This window comes from Spermophilus citellus, assembly GCF_964194105.1.
Source record: "Spermophilus citellus genome assembly, chromosome: 4".
Lineage (NCBI taxonomy): Eukaryota > Metazoa > Chordata > Mammalia > Rodentia > Sciuridae > Spermophilus > Spermophilus citellus.
The window spans coordinates 192,435,322-192,456,598 of record NC_138185.1 but is presented as its reverse complement, the minus strand read 5'-3'; the positions used below and the strand labels follow the sequence as shown (position 1 = coordinate 192,456,598).

At 37.2% G+C, this 21,277-nt stretch overlaps 1 protein-coding gene across 1 annotated transcript in view; it reads left to right on the top strand.

Moving 5' to 3' along the window:
* The window catches only part of RNF212B (ring finger protein 212B), a 30,060-nt gene extending 9,351 nt beyond the window's left edge, over positions 1 to 20,709 (top strand). Inside the window, exons 4-14 of the mRNA XM_081292277.1 lie at positions 4,902 to 5,017; positions 5,517 to 5,577; positions 6,318 to 6,346; positions 7,749 to 7,795; positions 7,984 to 8,026; positions 8,177 to 8,237; positions 8,601 to 8,649; positions 16,695 to 16,734; positions 17,149 to 17,246; positions 18,291 to 18,352; positions 20,565 to 20,709. Of these exons, the coding sequence (XP_081148403.1) occupies positions 4,902 to 5,017; positions 5,517 to 5,577; positions 6,318 to 6,346; positions 7,749 to 7,795; positions 7,984 to 8,026; positions 8,177 to 8,237; positions 8,601 to 8,649; positions 16,695 to 16,734; positions 17,149 to 17,246; positions 18,291 to 18,352; positions 20,565 to 20,630 (672 nt within the window). The 3' untranslated portion in view covers positions 20,631 to 20,709. The remainder of the gene's footprint in view (positions 1 to 4,901; positions 5,018 to 5,516; positions 5,578 to 6,317; positions 6,347 to 7,748; positions 7,796 to 7,983; positions 8,027 to 8,176; positions 8,238 to 8,600; positions 8,650 to 16,694; positions 16,735 to 17,148; positions 17,247 to 18,290; positions 18,353 to 20,564) is intronic.
* Positions 20,710 to 21,277: the final 568 nt, after the last annotated feature.

The window sequence follows — 21,277 nt, the reverse complement described above, 5'->3', positions numbered from 1 at the left end:
ACACAGGGCTTCATGTAGGCCAGGCAAGCTCTATCATTGAATAAGGTGCTAGCCTCATCCTAACTTCTGGTAATTATCTAATGAGATGAAAGCATTCTGAAAGCTACCAAGTACTTTGTTTGTTTCAAAAGTAATGTGGAAAATTCATAGAAGGTTATAAAAGATCATAAACCTACAGGACAATACAGACCATATAAGTAAAAGAAATATTTATATTAAAATAAATTTCAAAGGGAATTATAAAATACACCTACTTTTTAAATAACAGCTTTATTGAGATATTTTTACTTGCCCTTTTAAATTATGCAATTTGGTGATTTTCAATAAATTCATAGAATTGTACAATCACTACTACCTAATTTTAGAAACATTTTCATCACCCCAAAAGAAATCCTAAACTCATTAACAGGTACTTCCCAAATCTTTCCCATCCTCTGCAACCCCAGACAATTTACTTTCTATTCCTATAGATTTTGACTATTCAGGACATTTCATAAATGTGGAATTATATGGGCTGAGGATAAGGCTCAGAGGTAGAGTAGTTGTGTCTGTGTCTGACTTGTGTCTTGTGTCTGACTGCATTAACCAAGCATGTTATTCATAATGTCACAGCCTCATTAATATTTTATTTTTTTTTTAAAGAGTGAGAGAGAGAGAGAATTTTTTTTTATTTTTATTTTTATTTTTTTTAGTTCTCGGCGGACACAACATCTTTGTTGGTATGTGGTGCTGAGGATCGAACCTGGGCCGCACGCATGCCAGGCGAGCGCGCTACCGCTTGAGCCACATCCCCAGCCCCCTATTTTATTCCTTTTTATGGCCAAATAATATTCCACTATATAGATTGGTATGCATGTTATTTATCCATCCATGGATTGACATTTGTGTAGCTTCTACTTTTTCCTGTGAATGTTTCTGTGGAACATTGAAAGCTTTTGTATGGGTGTATATTTTCATTTCTTTCTCTCTCAAATATTTTTTTAGACCTTGATGGACCTTTATTTTATATGTAGTGCTGAGAATCGAATCTAGTGCCTCACACATGCTAAGCAAGTGCTCTTCCACTGAGCCACAACCCCAGCCTCACCTCCTTTTTTTGTACTAGAGATTGAACCCAGGGACCCTTTATCTCTGAGCTACATCCCCAGTCCTTTATTTTTTGTTTTAAGACAGGGTCTTGCTAAGTTGCTGAGACTGACTTTAAATTTGTGATCCTCCTGTCTCAGACTCCTAAATTGCAGGGATTATAGGTGTGTGCAACCATCCCTGGCATATTTTCATTTGTCTTTGGTAGATACATAGTAGTGAAATCACTGGGTCAAATGATAACTGTACGTTTAACATTTTTTTTTGTGTGTGTATATGTATGATGCTAGGGATTGAACCCATGCATGAGATTAGGATCACTCATGCTATGCAAGCACATTACCATTGAGTTACATCCCTACCCTTTTGGTTTATTTTTTGAGATGAGGTCTGGCTGTGTTGCCCAGGCTATCTTGAATTCCCTGGTTCAAGTGATCCTCCTGTCTCAGCCTCTGAAGTATTGGGACTATAGGCATGTACCACTGTACCCAGCTTATGCTTAACTTTTTTTTTTCCATAACTTAATGTATGTTTTATTGATAAGATTTAAAAATTCACAAGTCAGTGAAATAAACAAAAAAATGCCATTTGTCTCAGCTCATTGGACAATTTTAAAGTTAAATTACTTTGCATCACCCTAAAAATATTCATGTAAATCTGATGTAACAATAATTGAATAGGCGCTGATAGCCATAGCATGGAAAAATAATTGCAGCTATTGAATCTTTTTTTTTTAATATTTTAATTTTTAGTTGTAGTTGGACACAATACCTTTATTTTTATATGGTGCAGAGGATCAAACCCAGGGTCTCGCACGCGCTAGGCGAACGCTCTACTGCTGACCTACAACCCCAGTCTCCTGAATCTTTTATTCTGTGAGCATAGTATATATATTACCAAGTACCTGAAGATATCAACTGAATCCAAGTCACTAAAAATACATCTTTGACTTAGAAAACTGAAACATACAAGGATATATTTTTATTTATTAATTGGGACTAATCTGATAGTTTCACTTATGGAGTGAAATAGATAGGTGTGGTTTAAATAATGAAATATATATAGTGGAAAATATAGTTATTACCATCTGTTCGAGCTGGTGACGTATGCTGGCTTCATAAAATCTGATTACTCTAATAACTTAAGAAAACGGCGGAGAAAGTACGTCAACACACAGAAGTACCTTTTCAAAATCTGGAGATGGTTCTGTGACCTTAGGGGTCCGTGGAAAGAGAGAGAGCCACTGGAATTCTTTATTTTTACACAGGGGATACACAAGGGGAGGTTCCATGGAACATTCTATCCCCAAAAGGGCAAAGGGGTAGGATTACAAAGGAACAAGTGAGTATAACTCAACGCCAACAGGTGATACCCACTCCTGGAAACACACCTCATTATCTGAGGTTGGAGGGGGGGGTAAAAGTCCAATGTACTGCAGGGTGCAATAACTATTCAGTACCCCTTTACTCATGACTTAAAGTTGTGTACATAGCTCCTGTCCAGAGTGGCTCCCGATATACAGGTAAAAACAGGATTCTTTTATCATGTGAGTCATTCTTCCTCATCACCAACATTTATTTGTTTTTATATGTTCTTTTAGATATACATTACAATAAAGTGTATTTTAACATATTATACATACATTGTTGTATAACTTATTCTAATTAAGATCCCATTCTTGTAGTTGTACATGATGTGGAATATTACTAACATTTAATATGGTTGACTTTTTATCAAAGAAGAACAAATCTCTTTACAGAAATAGATGTAGTCCTTCCCATCTTTCAGGCCAGAACCAACCATCTGTGAATATATCTAGTCCCCCAATTGAGACAGACCTTTTTCATTTTGAAATTTTGATCTGTAATTGAATTTATTTCAAGTGGAACATTCTAAATGTTTAATATTTTTATGAATCTCTTGCACAAGTACAGAGCTGTTTGTGCTGTTATGTTTAACTTTTTGAGGAGCTGCCAACAATTCTTTCAAGTGGCTATACCATTTTGTAATTTCACTAGCCATTTTAGGCTATTTGTATGACTGAATAAAATACCTTAGACTGGGTAATTTATAAACAACAGAAACGTATCATTCACAGATCTTGGTCAGTCCAAGATCAAGGCCCAGCAGATTCAATGTATTGTTAGGGCTCACTACTTTCTGCTAAGATGGCTCCTTCTTGCTGCATCCTCAAGGAGCAAAAGGGGCAAACAGGATCCCTCAATCCTTCTAAGGTACTAATCCCATTTCGGAGTGCTCTGCTCTGTGGAACTAATCACAGGCCAAAGACCCCACACTGTTATATCAGGGCTTAGGTTTTAAATTATGAATCTTGGGGGACACAAACATTCAGACAACGGCAAGCTAGTAAATATTTTAGGCTTCCTAAACCATGCAATCTCTGTCACAGTTCAAAGCATTCATCAATCAGTAGTTTGCTAACCCCTGTTCTACTTTATGGGCTTTTTTGTTTGTTTGTTTGTTTTGTGGTATTGGGGATTGAACCCAAGGGTACTTTATTGCTCAGCTCCATCCCCAGCCCCTATTATTTTTTATTTTGGGACAAGGCCTGGCTAAGTTGCTGAGGTTGGCCTTGAACTTGCAATCCTCTTGCCTCAGCCTGCCAAGTTGCTGCAATTCCAGGTGTGTGCTACCATGTCCAGCTTTATGTTTTTTTAAAAGACTTTTGAAATCATGTGTTTTTTTTCCCTAATATATAAATAATTACCACATTACCATTGGAATAAAATTTGGTCACTAATTGAACAGAGCTTCTCCATTCCTAATTGAATTAAAAATTGGAACCAGGCGTGATGGCACATGTTTATATTCCCAGCAACTCAGGAGGTAGGAGAATCACAAGTTTGAGGTCAGCCTCAGCAACTTAGCAACACTGTCTCAAAAAATAAAAAGGGCTGTGGATGTGGGAATGTAGCTCAGTGGTTGAGCTCCCCTGGATGCAATCCCCAGTACAAAAAAATAAATAAAAATAAAGTAGTGCACAATAAGTTTTTATCTATCTATAACTAATTTAGTTTGCCTTTAAGTCTAAAAGAAAGATTAAGTTAGAGATTATATAAATATAATTCTGTAGGGAAGTGGCAAGATCAAATTGCAAATTAAATGAGGGAAAAAAAAAGTTTATGGGATGAGTACTAAGATCTAGGGAAGGACCCTTGACAAAAAGTTTATAGTCTGAGAAGGGAGTAAGCAGATGAGACATAATTACTGCTGTGTACTCAAAAGTAGAGCCTGACAAAGCCAAAACACATTCTAAATATTAACTTTAGATCTGATTCAGCAATCTCACAATGGGTACATCGTATAACAAATGCTAAAGTGACACAAAAAATAAAATTATATGTTCATGCCCAGAAATAAGATTCAGGAATAGATACTGTCCTGGTGCCTCTTCACCCTTTACTGCAGCAGCATAAATAGCCCACAAGTGACTCTGTGTAAGTGTCTTAGGGAATATAAATTGGTTACCAGTGTTCAAGCTCATCGTTGTAGGCAAGGTAGAACCGATTCTGAGCTTGAAAAACAGTTTTTGCTCAGGATGAATGATTATATTTTTAAAGGGCCATATTCTCATTATTAGAAAGCCAGTGTTCTGAAAATAAAAACCTTCAGCTTTCTCTAGTGCTGAACTCTCTAATTTGGAGGAGTCTTGAATTAAACCAGATATCCCGGGGCAGGGGGGTGGGTGGGGAAGAGCAATAATAAAGTATGAATTGATGGATTTTCTTCTCTTGCCAGAAGTGGGGGGAAGAAAGTTATGGGAGTGATGTCAAAGACCTGTTTTTCCCTAATAGGTGTGGAGTTTCCAGAAGAAACAAACAGATCTCCTCATTGCCTTTTATAAGCATAGAATTACAAAGTTAGAAGCAGCCTTACAGGAAGCACAGCAAACAGTGGCCAGCCAGGACAAGTAAGTGACAAGTCATATGTCCACATAGCTTTTTTTTTTTTCAGAGAAACTGTCATCCTTATTTTCTTATGGTTGCAAAGACTGAAAATTGCCCAATGGGGACTGGGGATGTGGCTCAAGCGGTAACGTGCTCACCTGGCATGTGTGTGGCCCGGGTTCGATCCTCAGCACCACATACAAACAAAGATGTTGTGTCCGCCGAAAACGAAAAAATAAATATTAAAAAAAAAAAAAAGAAAATTGCCCAATGTATATTCAGGTACATAATTGGATATATGGAGAGGAAATGGAATTCTGTGGTAACTCCCCTGAAATCATATCAAGTGACTGCTTATTTTTGCCCACTTGATTATTTCACCATTAAAGCTTTGCCATGTTTATCTTCAAGTATCTCTTAGTAAGCATTAACTAGATGATGATGATGTTGTTGATGATGATGGTGATATTAAGACTTTTTCTCCAACTGACCTGGAGCTGATTATTTCCATTGTTCGCCTAGAGAGCTGTCAACCTTAAGAAAGGAGAATGGAGAACTGAAGAAATTTCTAGCCCTACTAAAGGTGAATGAAATAGAGTTTCTTTTCTATTATTTTCTCTCCTGCTTTTCTATTATTTTCTCTCCTGCTTTTCCATCTATCAATATAGCTGGCTATAATAAAATAGGGCATCCTAACTTTTTTCATATGATGACACACATGGAAACTGATATTGTGTGTCAAGCACACTGAAATAAAGGAAAAGGCTACAGAGACCTTAGAGGGATGTAAGTATTAATATCAGTACACTTGTAACCCATTGAAGATTAGTGAGTTGTGATGTACCAATTAGGAAGCTTTCTTATAAATGAAAGAGACATCTGTTGCAGCTCAGATTGTCACTTCAAGAAGCCCAAGACACCTCAGGACCCTTCTTCTCCCAAACACTCCCTAGACATTTCTTTTTTTCCTAAAACTATTCTGTGTATTTATATAATTTTGTTGATCTCATTCCTATAACTGATCTAGCAAATTGTGGTCATTTTATGTTCCTTTCAATCCCTAGAAACTCTCCATATTTCACTACATATTTTGGTCTGTAGGATTCCCAGTGTGCTCTTATAAAGAAAAACTAACATTGTATTTCATCAAAGCTAATAATTTCCTAAGGAAACATTGCTCCTGTTTTTTCTCCTAGCTAGTAGGAAACCTTAGCAGCCATAATTAAGAGACATTGCATCTGAGTTATCTAACAAGTAAGACTGAGATCCATTGATTAGGACCTTTGATCTTCAGCTTCCTTTTTCCCATTTTTTCACCCACAGGAATCTCCAAGTCGATACCAAGGAAACAGGTTAGTTTATGAGCAACTATACTAGCCCCGCCCCCATCTCAAAAACTTCTTTTTTTTTCTAAAAAAATATTTTAATTGACATAACAATTGTATCCATTGTAAAACAATTTATGGGGTAAGTGTGATAATTTAATACAGTTATACAATGTGTAATGATAAAAATCAAGGTAATTAAATTCCCATTCCTTAAATGTTTATCATTTCCTTGTGATAGGAAGCTTTGAGCCTCTTCTTTCTTGACTCCTGGCTGTGTGGGCTTCAAGATAAAGAAAATGATTGATGAATTTCTCTCGTATTTCTCTGAGAAAGAATTATTCACTGAAAAGTGCTGAAGTGAAATTTGTTTAGTTAAAGTGAAATCTTGATTGTAATACCCTTGACTATCATAAGATAGTCACACTACTCATCCTTCAGAATTCAACTCACATAATATCCTCTGCAAAGACTGCATTAGGTGGAGTTAGATGTTGTGTTCATTCATTCAATAAATATTCATTCACTGCCTACTCTAGTTTCTAAAGTACTATATTAGGTGGGTCTACAGCACTAGTCCTTTTTAGTTGGTGACATGGGTGTCCTACCAACTGTTAAATATTTTGAATACCAACCCTGAATCGGTGGATGAAAAAGACATGACACCCTTCACTCATATAAGTTACTGCCTAGTGTTTTTTCTTTTGTACTTTCAATACACCCATTATAATAAACGTTATTTTTATTCTTTTTTTTATCCTGTGCATGCTAGGCAAGTATTCTATCACTAAGTTATATCCTTAGCCCCTGATTTTTTTTAATATTCTATTTTTTGTAGTAGTTGGACATAATACCTATTTTTTATTAATTTATTTTTATGTGGTGCTGAAGATCGAACCCAGGGCCTCACATGTGCTAGGCAAGCACTATACCGCTGAGCCACAACCCCAGCTCCGCCCCTGATTTTTTTTTTTAACAAAGTATCTCTCATTAGCCTGTGAGTCTCTCAAAGAAAGGAATCTTATTCAAGTTATTTTGTAATTTAGAGATCTAGGATATATATCGACATAAAAAATACTTGTTGGATAGATGGGTTTGATGGGTTGGAGGATGGAGGGATGTATGAATACATGAAGAGATGTAAGGTTGACAGTATTTGATGAGGCACTGTGGAAAGGAAGAAAACAAGTACTTCAGAAGAACTTCTACTATGGAGAATAAGGGAGTGGAGAAGTTCTTGCTTAGGAGTTGGAGAGTAAAGGGATCTCATGGAAGCTTTGCTTCCATATTTTGGAGTGATAATTCTAATACATAAGATAAACAATCTATTCAGAGAGGAAGTTACTGTTTCTATAAACAATGATCTGATTGATCCTCTAAAATGACACTTATGCTTAGTGAGATTAGAGCTACCTCTTTTTGCTTGCAGGCTGACCACACCTCGACCAGTGGGCATTACTTCTCCATCACAGTCAGGTAGACAATATATTTTTGACCACATATCTGTGTGAGATGAATAAATATATTTTCTCATGGAAAATTGTTTTCTCTCAGAGAACATAATGTGATTTTCCTAATATTATGTATGATATGAAAAACATCATACAACCAGGTAACCAAGGCAGCATGCACTAGTGATGATAGGTGATGTTATTCTCTTTCAGTTACTCCACGACTCAGTTTCCAGCATAGCAGCCAAGTGGTCAGGTGAGTATAAGACCTTTACTGCAACATGAAAAACTGTTGGCAAAAGTTGGAAGATGAAGTAAATACCTAGATGTGGCTCAGATTGGGACTTAAGAGACTTTGGGTCCATGTCAAAGTTCAATACCAAATTTTTTGTCTCATCTTATATAGTCGATCCTCCTCTGTGGAGTCTCTCCCTTATAGAGTGGCTGGCTTTGGTAGTGCGGGCCAAGTAAGTAATATTCACTTTCTCTTTTCAAAATTTCATTTCTAAAGCTTAATGAAAGCAACAATTTAAGTCAGGATTCTGAAACTTATCCTGGCTTTGGCAGAAACTATTTGATGCCCTGCAGACCTTTTTTGTTTGTTTGGCAATGGAGACCTGATATTAGAAGCTGACACTGAATCGATAGGGATAGAAATAATAGAAGTGTTCAAGGATGAAATTAGCAGTGTCTATCATGTTAATTTTAGAAGTAATAAAGTATGGATCTTTCTTGAACTAGTGTGACTACTCTGGGAGAACAATATATGCTTGAATGTGTAGTTGCAGAGAAACAGGAAGTATTATTAATGTTTATTATTTGTCCACTAGGGAGGCAGAGGACGGCAGGGAAGGAGCACTCCCAGAGACTCTTATGCTGGTGAGACAGGGGGAGGGGGAGAAGGTGTCAAAAGTCAACATATTCTGTGTAGAAATCAATAGATTTCTGGTTTTCTGTACAAAGTGTCATTTCACTGTTTTTTTTCCCTAGACAGTTACTCCAGATATCAAGACATATATTACATGTTTGAAAACTATGATATTTTTATTCTCAAACTGATAATGGGGAAAATAAAGTTGAGTAACAGAAAGCCATTGAAAATTTCTGCTCAGGAAATTCAAAATTACTTCTGAGTAAAATAATTAACTTGAATTTTAAAAACTGCCACAAGATGGCAGTACAAATTAGGTCTAAAAGGACAATGTAAATTGTTAGACTGAAGGATGTCTGGCTTTTGCACTGTGTATTAAACATAAATATATTTCAATGAAGGAATATTTTTATTTCTCCACCTAATTTCTTATTTTTGTCCTCTTAAAACTATAGTTGTTGGGGCTGAGGTTATGACTCGGCGGTGGAGCACTCACCTAGCACATGCGAGGCACTGGGTTCAATTCTCAGCACCACATAAAAATAAATAAAATAAAGGCATTGTGTCCAACTACAACTAAAAAATATATATATATATAAGAAAAAAAACTATAATTATTGTTGCTGTTTTCAAGGGCATCAGCCAGTACCAAGAAAAACGTATCAGAGAGGATTTTCTTTTTCTTTCACAAAAAACAAATTTGAAATTTCTGAGTCCTTTTTTTTTTTTTTTTTTTTTGTACCAGGGATTGAACTCAGGGGCTCTTAACCAGTGAGCCACATCCCCAGCCTTTTTAACATTTTATTTAGAGGCAGGGTCTTGCCCGAATTCCTCAGAACCTCACTAAATTGCGGAGGCAGGCATAGAACTCACGATTCTCCTGCCTCAGCCTCTGGAGCTGCTGGGATTACAGGCTGCACTACCACACCCTGCTCCAAATCCTTTTCATTTGAAAAATTCAGAGATTTTTCCTCCAGTTCTTCCACATTCACCCCTTTGAAAAATGTAGATGGTCTAGCCAATTTATTTAAGTCAGGTTGGTAGTATTGTTTCCTCTTTCATTCCTGGTTTTGGTAACTGGAATCTTTTCTTTTGTCTTGGTCAGCCATTTCAAAGAACCAACTTTTGGTGTTCTATATTGTTTTCTATTCTGTATTTCATGTATTTGTGATTTAATCTTATTTCTTCTGGTTATTTTGGGTTTAGTTTGTTCTTTTTCTATTTTCTTAAGGTAGAAGGTTAAATTATTGATATTAGACATTTATGATATAGATATCTACAGTCATAAATTTCACTTTAGTACTGCTTTCATTGCATCCTATAAGGTTAGTTTATTGTGTTTTTGTTTTTATTCATCTTGAATTGTTTTCTAAGCTGGGCACAGAGGGCTGTTCCTGTAATTCCAGCAACTTGGAAGACTGAGGCAAGAGGATTGCAAGTTTGAGGCCAGCCCAGGCAATTTAGCAAGCCCCTGTCTCAAAAAAGAAAAGGGCTAGGTGGGCATGGTGGCACACATCTGTAATCCCAGTGTCTCAGGAGGCTGAGGCAGGAGAATTGCAAGTTCAAAGCCAGCTTCAGCAATTTAGTGAGACTCAGTCTCAAAATAAAATTAAAAAGGGCAGGAGATGTGGTTCAGTGGTTAAGTGCTCCTGAGTTTAATTCCAGGTGCCAATAAATAAAGAGAGAGAGAGAGCTGAGGATGTAGCTCAGGGGAATACCCCTGGGTTCAATTTTCAGTAACCCTCAAAAGAAAAAAAACGTATTTCCTAATGTCCTTGTGATTTTTTTTTTCTCTTTGACCCATTGACTATTTAGTGGTGTGTTAATATCCACATATTGGGCTGGGGTTGTGATTTAGAGGAAGAGTGCTTGCTTAGCATTCATGAGGCCCTGGGTTCGATGCTCAGCACCACATAAAAAAACTAAAAAAATAAAGGTATTGTGTCCACCTACAACTAAAAAATAAATATTTAAAAAAATCCACATTTTGTGAATTTTCCAAATGTCTCCATTATTTATTTTGAATTCCATTGCTTTGTGATTGGGGACACATTGATTTTTTAAAAATTTATGGCTTAACGTTATCTGTCTTGGAAAACGTTTTATATGCACTTAGGAAGAATTTATTTTCTGCCCTTGGATAAAATATTCTATAAATTTTAGTAGGTTTAGTTGGTATATAGTGGTGTTCAGTTGCCATGCTTCTGTTTCTTGCTGGATCTTCTGTCTAGTTATTCTATTTTTTTTTTTTTTAAGTAGGGTATTGAAGTCTTCAACTATTACTATGGACTTGTCTAATTTTTTCTTCAATTATGTCAGGGTTTTTTTTTCTCGTGTGTTGGGGGGCACATACCTGGGAACTCAGGGGCACTTTACCACAGAGCCACATCCCTAGCCCAATTTTTATATTTATTTATTTATTTATTTTTATATAAATATAAAATTATTTAAATTTTATATTTATTTATTTTAGAGGCAGGGTCTCACTGAGTTGCTTAGTGCCTTGCTGTTGTTGAGATTGGCTTTGAATTTGCTTCCTGCCTCAGCCTCCTGAGACACTGGGATTATAACCGTGTACCACTGTACCCAGCCCCAATTATGTCAGATTTTACTTTATTTTAGAACTGTTATTAGGTACATATATGTAAATTTATGTCTTCTTGATGGATTGACTCTTTTATCATTACATAATGCCATTCTTTGTCTCTAGTAATATTTTTTTTAAATTTAGTTTGTTACTAGTATAACCACTCCTCTCTTCTGTTCATGGTCTGCATGAAGTATCTTTTTCTGTCTTCTTTCCTTCCTGTCTGCCTTCCTTTTTTTTTCCCCCTGTGCATGTTGCTTGTGATTAAACTCAGGACCTTGCATATATTAGGCACACACAGTGTACCACTAAACTATACCTCCAGCTCCTTTATCCTCTACTTGTTTTTTGTTTTGTTTTATTTTGTTTTTGAGATTGAGTCTCTTGCTGCCTGGAGTGGTGGCATACATCTACAATCCCAGCCACTTGGGAGGCTGCTGCAGGAGGATAGCAAGTTTGAGTCCAGTCTCAGCAATTTAGTGAGGCCCTAAACAACTGAGATCCTGTCTCAAAATATGTGTGTGTGTGTGTGTGTGTGTGTGTGTGTGTGTGTGTGTATGTATATATATGTGCTGGGTTCGATCCTCCACCACATAAAAATAAATAAATAAAAGTATTGTGTCCAACTACAACTAAAAACGTAACAACAACAAAAAAAAACTTGCCATCTTCCTGCCTCAACCTCCCAAGTAGCTGGTATTACATGTGTGTGCCCCTATGTCTTACTGTCAGGGAGGTGTTTTTTTTTTTTTTTTTTTGGTACCAGCAACTGAACCCAGGGGTGCTTACCCACTGAGCCACATCCCAGCTCTTTGTATTTTGAGCACTAAGTTACTTAGGGCCTCTAGCTAAGTTGATGAGGCTAGCTTTGAACTTGCAATCCTCTTGCCTCAGCCTCCAGAGTCACTGGGATTATAGGCATGTGCCACCATGCCTGGCAAGGCATATTTTTTTTTTTAAGAGAGAATTTTTTAATATTTATTTTTTTTTAGTTCTCGGCGGACACAACATCTTTGTTGGTATGTGGTGCTGAGGATCGAACCCGGGCCGCACGCATGCCAGGCGAGCGCGCTACCGCTTGAGCCACATCCCCAGCCCTGGCAAGGCATATTTTATAGTGCTGAATTCTGTCTAAATATTTATTTCTCTGGGAGTGTCTTAATTTCTTTTTCATTTTTGAAGGATGATCTTGCTGGATATAAATTTTTGGTTGATAGTCTTTCAGCACTTTAAATATGTTCTGGCCTTCATGGTGTCTGATGAAAATTCAATGCTAATCTTTTTTTTAAATATATATATATCTATTTCTTACCTTTATTTGTTTATTTTTATGTGGTGCCAGGGATCAAACCCAGTACCTCATTCATGCTAGGCAAGCGCTCTACCACTGAGCCACAACCCTGGCCTCTCACTGCTAATCTTATTGAGCATCCCTTGTACATGATGAGTGACTTCTGTCTTGCTGCTTTCAAGATTCTTTGTTTGAATAAGTAAAATGGCATTGGACATCCTGCTTACCTTCTTTTTTTAATTTGTTCTTGTTTTAGATATATATGATAGTAGAATGTCTGCTTCCTTTCCTTTTTTTTTTAGCTGTTGATGGACCTTTATTTTATATATTTATATGTGATGCTGAGAATTGAATCCAGTGTTTCACACTAGGCAAGTGCTCTGCCACTGAGCTACAACCTCAGCCCTCTGTTTCCCTTCTTAAAAGGGAACCTTTTAAGAAACCTTTTTACTTTTACATTTTTCCTACACTCTTCAACCTATTCAAGGGCTTCCAATTACAAAACTTAATGGCCATTTTCATTCCTCTTCTACCAGACATGCAGCAGTTTTCTATGATATTAATCACTTTTACATTCTTAAAATAATTCCTCTTTTTCTTTAATCAAACTCCAGATTTTCCTTTGATCTTCCTGACTCTCCCTTCACTTTGCCTGTTCTGCACCTTCAAATCACTTAATGAGCCAACACAACAGTTTTAGGGATATTTAAAATAAGGATGAACATTGTTTCATATAATGAGATGACCTTGGTATATGATACACTCTCTCCTAAATTCTGCCCACTTTGTTTGGCTGGATCTTTATCATCCTGTAGGTCTTAAGTCCATTTCACAGAGAGGCCTTTCTTGTTACTCTCTGACAATACCTTGCTTTTTCCTGTTCTTCATCAAAATAGCCAATGATTAAATGAACTTAAAACCAAGTAAGGAATTGAACCTCTTATATTAATGTGTAGTATCTTACAATGTATCAGTTCATTTAATCTTCACAATAAAACTGTATGTAGGGGTGGTTATCATAGAGCCTATTTTAGAGGAGGAGTGTTAGGCCCTAGACATTAGTAACTCCATTTTGGTTCTAGGACTCCATCTTTTTTTTTTTTTTTTTTTTTTTAAAGAGAGAGGAGAGAGAGAGAGAGAGAGAGAGAGAGAGAGAGAGAGAGAGAGTTTTTTTAAAATATTTATTTCTTTTAGTTATTGGCGGACACAACATCTTTGTATGTGGTGCTGAGGATCGAACCCGGGCCGCACGCATGCCAGGCGAGCGCGCTACCGTTTGAGCCACATCCCCAGCCCATAGGACTCCATCTTGACCCAAACTGAAACTTATAAACTGCCAAGAGAAAGAGACTTAAGATACCCTGTTCCCATAATCCCCTGGCCCCAAGGTCCCTAAACACAAAAAACTGTTGTTACCCAAGCACCTGCACTCAAGATCAACTCTAGCTTGCTCTTGTTCCTTGTCCAAAGATATATAAGCTTCCATTCAAGTGACACTGGCTGCTGCACCTTGCAGAAGGGCAGTCTGGCAGATATTCTCTGTGAATAAACTTGTGTTTGAACTCAGAGAGAGTGTGTGCGTGCGCGCGCGCGCGCTCTCTCTCTCTCTCTCTCTCTCTCTCTCTCTCTCTCTCTCTCTCTCGGATATTTGCACCAGCTACCCTAACAAGGAGAAAAAAAGAAAAGGTTAGGTTTGATTACAATATGTCTTGTTGTAACTTTCTTTGAGTTTATCCTATTTGAGGCTTGTTGAGCTTCGGGAATTTGTAGGTCATTTTTTAGCTCATTTGGGAAGTTTTGGGCTATTATTTTCAAAGTATTCTTTCTGCCTCTGTGCCTCTTTACACTTCTTTTGAAATTCCCACTGTACAAACATTGGTAAACTTGATAGTGCCCCATCAAGGTCTCTGAGACTTTGTCCAATTTTCTTCATTATTTTCTTCCCCAGAACAATTTCAATAGACTTAAAATTAAATTTGCTGATTCTATTTCTGCCTTCTTATATCTGCTAATGAGCCCTTCTAGTGAAGTTCTCATTTAGTTATACTTTTCAACTCCAGAATTTATATTTGGTTCTTTTTTATGTAATTTTCCTTTATTGATATTCACTGTTGAGATGCCATCTTATCACTTCCTTTAGTGTTTTAGATATGGTTTCCTTTACTTTTTTGGGGGGTGAGGGTACTGGAGATTGAACCTGGAGGCACTGGGTTCATGCCCTGCCCTGCCTTTTTATTTTTATTTTGAGACAGGGTCTTGCTAAGTTGCTTAGGCCCTCACTATGTTGCTGAAGCTGGCCTTGAACTTGGAATCCTCCTGCCTCAGCTTCCTAAATCTCTGGGATTGCAGTAAAGTGCCACCATGCCTGTCTCCTTTATTTGTTTGAATATATTTAAAATAGTGGATTTTTAAAATTTTTTTATTTTTTGGTACTGGGGATTGAACTCAGGGCACTCTACCTTTTATTTAGAGATAAGAACTCTGGGTTGACCTCTGACTTGTGTTCCTCCTGCCTCAGCCCTCCAAATCTCTGGAATTACAAGCATGTTGCCACTGAGCTTGGATAAAATAACTGATGTAGACGTCTTTGTCTAGAAAGTCCAATGTCAGGATTTCCTCAGTTTCTATTAATTGCTTTTTCCCCTATGTATAGGCCACAGTTTTTTGTTTCTTGGTATATTCCATAATTTGCACTTTCAGCATTCAACCAGCCAGTTCTTAACTGAGCCTTGACTTTACTTCCTGCTTACATAGCTTCAGGGTCAGCTCTGGGTGAGCATTTAGGGCTTTCTTGGTTGTTTCCTGAATTTGTTTATAGACCTGGGCATGCACATTACCTTCTAGATTTGTAGGAATGTATTGGAACTTTTTAAAGCCCCTATGGACAGCTCATTCCCTGACTTTTCCTTTACACTTTTTAGTTAGACTTTTAGTTGCCCCAGCTGATGATGAATCATCTTCTAAAGCAGCCAAAAACAAGTGTCTCTAATTGTTTTCAACAAACACTTCTAAGGGAAAAGACTTTTTTGTACTTGGTGAGCTCTGAGCTCCAAGATTTGGTGAACTTGAGTTCCAAGTCAAGTCAGAGACAGCTTTGCAAGTGAGATCTTCCAGGAAACTACTATACAGGTCAAATAATGACAGTTCTCTAAGAATGAAGCTTTGAAAGAGTTCCAACCCCATTCCTTCCCTCTGATGACTGCCAGAATTGATTTTCAAAGGTACCATGGAACTAGAGGAGAAATGAGAAGTAGAGAAGTTACAGTGCTACAAAGATTACTACTTTTATTGACATTCAGCTATTTTTTCCCCTGAGTAAATATTTTCCAGATTGCTATAAGCTCTCTATTAATTTCTAGAGTTTTTGTTTTTTGTACTGGGGGATTGAACCCCAGAGCACTTTACCACTGAGTACATCTCCAGTCCTTTTTTTTTTTTTTTTTTTTTTTTTTTTGGAGACAGTGTCTTGCTTAGTTGCTGAAACTGGCCTCAAACTTGCAATCCTCCTGTCTCAGCCTCCTGAATCAGTGGGGCTACAGGTGTATACCACTGTATCTGGCTAATTTCCAGAGTTTGAAAAAGTTGACTCTGAGCATTTTTTTTCTAGTTTTCTCATTGCTTTAATGAAGGAGATGATTTTTTGGAGCTCTTTGTTCACTAGTTTTACTGATGTTACTCATCACCAATTTAATGACTCATTGTCTTTAGACATAGTTTTTGGTAATCTTCATCAGAGGTGAGGGCAAAACACAGATAGATTAGCGCACATCAAGGCAGTGATGTATCCTGGCCCAGACTCATGAAAGGGAGAAGAAAGCATCCTTATGAGATGCTGCTAGATGATTTTGTGAGACCTTCCACTCAACATCGTCCCCTAAACTTATACTAAATATCCTTGTGGGCCTGGGGGTGCATGCCTGTAATCCCAGTGGTTCTGGAGGATAGGAGGATAGGCTGGTTCAAAGCCAGCCTCAGCAAAAAGTGAGGTGCTAAACAACTCAGTCAGATCCTGTCTCTAAATAAAATACAAAATAGGGCTGAGGATGTGGCTCAGTGGTTGAGTGCCTCTGAGTTCAATCCCCAGTACCTCCCCACAAAAAAATCTTTGATCCCCATTTCTTTTGCCCTGGTTCCTAATATATCTGAATCTCACAAGCTCATTTTTATTCTTTCAGAAACCCCTTCACCAGCTTCAACTCACAGCCTATCTTACAGGTAAGTAACTTCTTTTCTTTAGGAATCTGTTCACACCGACATTGCCAGTATCCCTGGGATTACTTCTCCACTAGTCTATACCACTGAAGTTTATAATTTGTTTTGAAAAAAAAGGGAGAGGTTAATAACATTGTGTTTAATGTACATCAGAATTATTTAATTTTAATTTGGGTTTCAAACGGGATTCCCCCCCCCCCCCCGGCCTAAAGGCATTGGCTTTCTTTTACATTAAAATTTTTTTTTTTTTTGTAGTTGTAGATGGACAGAAGCCTTTATTTCATTTATTTTTATGTGGTGCTAAGTATCGAACCCAGTGCCTCATGCATGCTAGGCAAGCACTCTGCTACTGAGATACAACCCCAACCCTTGATCTTTCCCTTTTTCTGCTGATGCTTTTATTTCCCCTCTATATAGACCTTCATCTGCCTCCTCTGGACAGGGGATTTTGTCTTTCAAACCATATCTAAATGGAGATTCAGGCCACACAAGAGTCCTCACCCCTAACAATTCTGGTAAGTTAAACATTCCCAAAGGAGTGGAGTTTCAACCACTGACACATATACTAAAATGAAGATTTTCCAAGATAACAAGAAATTGAGTTTCATTCCCCAAAGAGCATTGTTTCCAGTTGACTCTAATATATATAGTTAAGAGTCATTCTAATTCCTATACAATGAATGAATTTTGCCTAAATAGTCCTCACCATGTTACCAGTTGAATCCTACTGTTTAGCCTGGTTGGTCTATAGTATCAAACTGGCTTTTTTGTTATCTTGAACATGCTAACAACTCAATTCTGAGAATTATAACACCAACATGCTTTCTTCTCCCTGTGCTTTTCAGTAAAAGTACTCTACTACCAGCCAGCCCTTTTGATGCCAGCCCATCTTCCATAGTTTGCCTAAATCTTTTCAATGCCTATCTTTCTACTTACAGTTAAACTCAAACCTCAGGGGGCTGGGGTTGTAACTCAGTGGTGGAGTGCTTGCCTCGCATGTGTAAGGCACTGGGTTCAATCTTCAGCACCACATAAAAATAAATAAAAAATAAAGATATATTAAAAAAATTCGGGGCTTAAATTTGAGAAGTTTTTTTAAAAAATTAAAAAATAAACTCAAATCTCAGATGGCTCTGTCAGTACCCCATCTTCACAGGAAAAGAATGGATTTTGTAACCTACTATTTTTTTTCCTTTAGTACTGGGTATTGAACCTGGAGGCTTTATCACCAAGTTACATCCCTAGCCTCCCATTTTTTTTTTCTCCCTTTAATTTTTTATTTTGAGACAGGGTCTCACTAAGTTGCTTAGGGCCTCATTGAGTTGCTGAGGTTGGCCTCAAACTTGCAATCCTTCTGTCTCAGTTCCCAAGTTGCTTGGATTATAGGTGTGCGCCTCCATGCCTGGCTGCAACCTACTTCTTAAATTATGTAGCTAATACTCTTTTCCTTTCTGTGTTCCTTTATTAAGAGCTACCAAGATACTTGATCCACAAGTAAAAGTAACTGCTGAGGAACTGCCTAAGTAAGTTGTCTTTCACCATTCCATCCTATCCTTCAGGTCAGAGGGAGAGCAGAACCACACTAGAGAGTCTTCCAGGTTTCCAGCTACCAGTCCTTCAGGTAAGCCTGGCTAGTACAACTTGTTTGTGCATAAAAATTCATATGGTTAGGCCTACACACTAACAACCTCATTCTTGTCTCAGGTTAGAGTAGTACAATGTAACCAGTGGAGAATGACATGGGTTTCAACTGATAAACATCTGTTAACAATTTTCCAGGATAGTCTCAACTTCAAAGGTTCTATCCTATTATGAGATTAGCTTCCTGGTTTGAGTTATTTAATTAAGTCACATAATAGTGAGTATTGAGAGTATTGAGAAGATTTACTAAGAGGTGTTGGACAGAAAGGACACATTGACATTCCCAGTAGTTCCACAAGAGAATATTTTCAGTGAAATGTGTCTTTCAGGTGAAGGTACTGTTGAACTGGGAAAAACCACATTTATTTCTCCAGAGATAGGTAGAATAATGCCTTGTAAATTTATGGGACTGATTCTGATTCAAGCAGCAAAAGGTAATGAGAAGTTTGTAAGGGCTCTATTAAATGAAAAGTCCAGTCTTGACTTTTAAATGGATTTTTATAGCTTGGGGTTTAAGGGTTATTTAGGTCCTTTTCCACTCCAAGCTCCCAGTGACCCCAGGGAAAACTCCTGCATACTAAGTCTGGTATATATTTTATTCCTACAATCTAAAATGCCCTTTATTTCATCAGCAAGAAATTAGGATTTAAGTCTTAAGAGGCAACACTGGGGAAATAATATCCCTCTCTAAGATCCTCACAAATGGAGGGATTAACCTACAACTGGAAAATGACTTAAGAGACCTATAAAACAACTATAAATATATGGTCCTAAATTGGATCTCTATTGAAATAAGCTATTTTAAAAAATTTTATGAGACAGTTGAGGAAAACTAAATATTATTAGAAATTTGAAACCTACTATTTTTTTTTCCTTTAGTACTGGGGATTGAACCTGGGGGCTTTATCACCAAGTTACATCCCTAGCCCCCATAACTCTAAAATGTAATTCTACTTTTTTAAAGGATATCCTCTCCTAATTTTCACCTCCAATAAATATCCAGACTAAATATTCACTACCTATTATTAAAACTGTTTTACAAACTCTGTGGGAAAGATCTACCCTGAGACAAATAGTTAATAGAAAGGAGATTTTGTAAAGATAAAAAGGTAGAAGACAAAGTGGACCCAGTATCAAAATTAAACAATTTTTAGCATTGGGTATTTTTTAAGATATGACGACATTGTTATTGTTTTTATTTTATGTAGATACATATAAAATTTTGTATGGTGGGAAGTTAGATGATGTCTGGATTTTGTTTTAATGTAATTTAGTAGAACAGGCAGTGGAAGAGAAATAAAAGATTGACAATGAATTACTTATTGAAGTTGGGGTTTGTTTTGTTTTTTAATTTTGAGACAGGGTCTAAGCTGCTTAGGGCCTCTATAAATTGTTAAGGATGCTTTCAAACTTGTAATACTTCTGCTTTAGCCTCCCAAGTTGCTAGGATTTCAGGTGTGTGCCTGGCCTAATCTACTTAAAAACTTTAAAAAGTTTTTAAAAATAGTTTTTGGGGCTGGGGTTGTAGCTCAGTGGTAGAGCGCTCACCTAGCACGGGCGAGGCCCTGGGTTCCATCCAACGACGAGTAAAAAATAAATATTAAAAAAAAAAAGTTTTTGAAGAAAGTGCATCCTCCCAGAGGCATAAGAATTCTACCTTCTTGCTGGGTGTGATGATGCATCCCTGTAATCCCAGCAACTCAGAAGGCTGAGGCAGAATAGCAAGTACAAGGCTAGCTTCAGCAACTTAGTGAGACCCTATCTCAAAATTAAAAAAACAGGCTAGGGATGTAGGGAGGTGGCTCAGTGGTAAAGGGCCTCTGGGTTCAATCCGCAATACCAAAAAAAAAAAAAAAAAAAAAAAAAAAATCTACCCTCTTGGTAAACATCTTTGGGTATGGTAGTCATATGTTCCAGATCTTCCAAAATAGTTTGATTTTCAAATATTTGTCATTATTATAAACCATTGAAATACTCAAAGAGAGCTTCATAGGTAGCAACAAAGCCTTGTCACACAAAATGTACAAATCTGTTTGGAAAGCTTAATCATTATGCAATGGGGAAAAGTCATGGGGGAAGCAACAGGGGTGGTTTATGTCCCAATAAACTTCATGTAATAGCTTAACAGGGTCTTATTAGCCTTTTCTGTTGTTTATAAACACTCAAATCTGCCTTCTTGTTCTTTGCTGCAGACTCTCTACCAACAGAGGCAGATGGGATTAGCCAGGGAGAGAGAAGAATGGACCACTTCCAGATAAGCCATCATCAAGGTCTGATCTATACATATTGCTGAAGGATGGACTGTAGTATCCAGTACTCATTAGCAGAGATGACCTTGGAAATGTGCCCCTGTTTTGTTTCCTGGTTTCATTCTGTACCTTATTTCCTTTTGATCTTTATACTTGATATTACCTCTCAGGAAAGTGGTCAGGTCTAAATAAGACTAATGATGTTTCTCCCCGAGAAAGTACATTACTCCTTAAGGCTATAAAATTAATTTTTGGCATCATGCTTGGAAGTGAGGAGACTGGATAATATATTCATCAACTTGTTTCATTTCTGGATTTCATTTTTTAGCTTTGGGTATATTTTACCATGCCCATGTTATCAAGTACCAACTCTTGTTCTTACTCTATTATGCTTTTCCTATTTTTTGTTTCTCTACACCTATTTACTATTAAATATGTTGATTTTCCTTTGTTAAAATAATTGGAGACACAGATATACAGCTTATTGGAAGATATAGATAATAAAGTAGATGCTCTTTTATGGCTGTTGCAACTCATTATGTTCTGGAATGGTATGGATGAACCAATGGAGTTAACTCCAAGCCTGTTGAATCTGTCACTGCCGAGACCTCAGAAATTTTAATCATTATCATCTGACCACTGGAAAACAACATGTG